Raw genomic sequence first — 4,033 nt, 5'->3', positions numbered from 1 at the left:
AAAAAAAAACTAACAAAATAGAAATACATACAATTTTGCTTTTGATAGGTCATATGTTATTGAACTAAAAAATCTCTTGTTATTTGATGTTCATTAATTGGCATTGCATTAAAGGTCAATGCAATTTTTAGGCCAACTAAATATGTAAAAATATTGAATAAATAAAAAAATTTTGATTAGATACTTAAACCACATTTTTGTGTATTAAATTATCCAAATTTTAATACCATTAATAAAATATTGACATAATTTTTAAATATTAATATAAATGATACGTAATTATTACATGATTTAAATTTAACTGTCACATATCATTTTTAAAAAATAAAACGGTTTTTAAAAATATAATTTTTAAGGAAAAAAAATTTTTTTATAATTTTTTACTTTAAAATACACAAACCAAGTCAGAAACCAAATTACAAATCCGTTCTTCCCTCAAGTCCTTCGCCGAGGACTACCTCTCCTCCCTCGTGAAACTAACCTTAAAATCCTCAAAATCAACTTTCAAATCCCTAACTCTCCCTCCATGTCTTCACCTGTTCATATCGGACTGCAACCTCTCCTTTCAAAACCTACCGACCTATCCCATTCGCCGCCCACCAAACGCATCCGCCGGTCTACCTTAAATTCCAAGCCCCAAGACGACCATAAAAACAACAACGAAAACCTCCGCGCTCTTGTTCACATCATCGGCTTTTGCATTTCGCATCCTCGAAACGTGTTTCAACACTCCGCATTTAATTCCCGTCATCCGATCTTTACACGATAATCTCATCCTTTTTCGAGTCGGATCCGAGTTTATCCAACGAAATAGCGTGTTTATGTGAAGAGTGGTGGAAACAGAACTTACCGGAAAAAGAAACCTTAATTTCCCAAATGCTGCTGTTTTTGCTCTCAAAATCATTAACTTTGAAGAAAAAAGTTGATGTTCACAGAGTTTATACGCTTCTAGAAGCCTTCAATTTCTTCGATTTTAAAGACGAAAGCATTGAAGATTTGAAGCTGTTGTTAATCCGATGTGTCATCGAGCCTGTGTATTTGAAAACGAAGGAAGGGAAGAGATTCGTGGCGTTTACGTTTGGGTTAAGTTTGTAGTTTTTGAGGGAATGTTTGGCGATGATAAAAGCTCAGATTCCATTTGGGAGGAAATCAATGTTAGAAGCTTATGGTGAGATAGCGTTTGAGGGATGGAAAGGAGTTGAAGGGGAATTGAAAAGAGAAATTGAAGATGGGTTTTTGCTAGGTTTAAATTGAAGGAGCTATACATGCGAGTTCCAAAGGTATGGGAAGTAGAAATTTTTTTTTTTCTTTTGGAAATAGAAATGGTACTTTTAAACAATAAAAGATTATAAAAAAAATTTTTTCTTAAAAATTATATTTAAAATTTTTTTTTTTAAAAATAAGATAAGGTATCATCTATGTCACCGTTTAAATGTCACTTCAATGCTTGTTAAAAGTTGAGATAATTTAATATACGAAAATATAATTTAAATATTTAATTAATTTTTTTTATTTATATACGACATTAAAAAAAGTATAATAATTCAAGGATTAAATAGAGTTTTATTCGTTTTTAAAATGCAAGAGCTAAAATTTTATTATACAACATTAGTTATAACTATGGAATGAAACAAAATTTTCATTCATACATTAAAAATATAATATACTATTTATAATTAATTTATACATCACCATGAATTTTGAACTAACCGTACCAAAGACCACCTATAAATGATTAAAATTAAATTATGTTTAAAAAAATTAAATATTTAATTTAAAAAAACTAACAAAATAGAAATACATACAATTTTGCTTTTGATAATTCATATGTTATTGAACCAAAAAATCTCCTGTTATTTGATGTTCATTAATTGGCATTGCATTGAAGGTCAAATGCAATTTTTAGGCTAATTAAATATGTAAGAATGCTGAATAAATAAACAAATACTGAATCTGGAAACCAGTTTATTTCATAGGAAATTATTATTTTTTTTACTACGTAAGTGTGTAGTAGAATGAATAAAAAATTTAGATGCTACTAAATAAGTATTCTATTTAGGACATCTAAGCTCTCCATTGTAGAGATTCGTGGCAGCATTGTAAAACTGGATGTTTACGCTTCTTTCTTTATTGAAAGTTCAACAATAACAGGAAGATAGGTTTTAGAAATCAAAGTCGTAATCTCTTCCTCTTGTAAGTCTCCCCACAGCCCACTCCTCCTACAAACAATGTTAGAGAAGATCAATTAGAAACATTATTTTCGAAAATAAAGAAAGATACATGCACTTATCATTGAATCTTTTGTTTGGTTATATGTAAAAATTACTTAATTCAGCTTTAATGGAATCATATATATGTTGAGAAAAAATATATAATTTATAAAAAAAAAAAATATGAGAGTAGATGCTAATAACATATGGGTGGGATAATTAAACTTGCATATACGAATTGTATAACTTAATGAAAAAAGAATTGACTTTTATTTTTGTACTTTAAATTATTAATAATTTAAAATTTAATATTTTATCGATAGACCATACAATTATTAACAAAAAAAAAAATTTAACTTACATTATCCTATCATACATATATATAAGCCATCACACCTTGGGTTTGATTATGAGGACTTGAATTCAACCCTGGTGCACACAAGCTATCATTAAAAAAAAAGAAAAAGAAGAGAGTGAAATCCTATAGAAGCTCATTGTTTGATAGGGTATTGTTTTGTTTGGTCTCTGTAGCATAAAAAAAAAAGTTACCTTGGAATTATGAAGAGTGTAGAATTGAATGGGCAGTCGATATTCATCCATTCTCCAATGTGTTTTCTTTGCTTGAGAAAGGCATCCAGAAAAATAGATCAAATGAATCTTGAAGGCTAATACATTTCCATTTATGTCGAATAGAGGCTTCTCTTCATTTGATCGCCAAAACCCTAGCCCATCTCCAACAATTCGAATTGCCTTTTTTTGCTTATGTTCAAATATCTCATCCTCGTGAATAAAGAAGAACCATTCCCTTTCTCCACTAGAGAATTTTACTGCAAAGTGAAAAAAAATATAAAAAATTACGTACAAAGTGTATGATAAAAACGTATGATAAATGATATACATTATTTGCTTAAAAAGCAGAAATTCAATTTTTTTTTTCAAAATTAAGAAAAAACATTATTAAATTCACCATAAGCATTCTAAAATTACTCACATAAAACAAAAACATAAATCAATTTTTTTGGTGGAATATAGCTAAGGGATATAAAAAGTGATCGTAAATATTTGAATTTGAATTTTAGATGCATTAGATGTTATTTATTTAAAATAATTATATAAATCAACTTAATTAAATTATGAATACAACATTTATCCATTTTATAAATGGAACTAAAATACATCCGCACTCAGCTTAATAATTTCTTTAGCTTTTATAAAACCTAACTTGTTCTAGCTTAGATATAGGCACAAAACTCGGATCGGTACTGCCCAAGGTCTGCTCTCATCATTCCGATCTAAAAAAATAAAAAACATAATCAAACATAATTTAAAACTCATCGAATTTCATACTTGACACGACAAGGCCCTACCTGAACTCTTTGGTGGCATGCTGTAAAGCTTTGTAGCATCAATTTGTTGGAAAGCTGAAGCTGCTGGAATAGGTTTATGAAACACCTTGTTTATCAAATAATGAGTGACCAATTCTTCATCTGTTGGCACAAACCTATATCCAACTGGTAATTGATCACCAAAATCTTCCTCTTGTTCTTCCATGACCGGCATTTCGAAACATAAGAAATAGCTTAGGTGGAGCAATATAAATGAAGAAAATAGCTTAGGTAGAGCAATATAAATGAAGAAGACGAAAGCTGACGGTCGAGGGAGACGAAAAAGCAAGCGTGGGGATGTGGTCTTATAGGGGGCGAAAAAGCATTTTAAAATGCATGGAGTGCTTCATGCTGGTGATTGTGGAATCCTATTAGAACTTTGATACGTTCACAGAAATAAAACAGAGAAGACTTTTTCCGGCTGTGGATTTTTCTTTT

General features: G+C 29.7%; 1 protein-coding gene across 1 annotated transcript; it reads right to left on the bottom strand.

The window, feature by feature from the left end:
• Positions 1-1,867: 1,867 nt before the first annotated feature.
• On the bottom strand, positions 1,868-3,770 carry LOC149516214 (putative NAC domain-containing protein 94). Its single transcript, XM_089768740.1, has 6 exons — positions 3,558-3,770; positions 3,178-3,187; positions 2,760-3,037; positions 2,628-2,653; positions 2,118-2,219; positions 1,868-1,928 (listed from the first exon to the last, which is right to left on the bottom strand). The coding sequence occupies exons 1-6, from the start codon at positions 3,768-3,770 to the stop codon at positions 1,868-1,870; spliced, it is 690 nt and encodes a 229-aa protein (XP_089624866.1).
• Between the last annotated feature and the right edge of the window lie 263 nt (positions 3,771-4,033).

Source organism: Durio zibethinus, chromosome 11, assembly GCF_047325235.1.
Source record: "Durio zibethinus cultivar Kanyao isolate XHJ-2024 chromosome 11, ASM4732523v1, whole genome shotgun sequence".
Lineage (NCBI taxonomy): Eukaryota > Viridiplantae > Streptophyta > Magnoliopsida > Malvales > Malvaceae > Durio > Durio zibethinus.
This window is presented reverse-complemented; position numbering and strand designations above follow the sequence as displayed.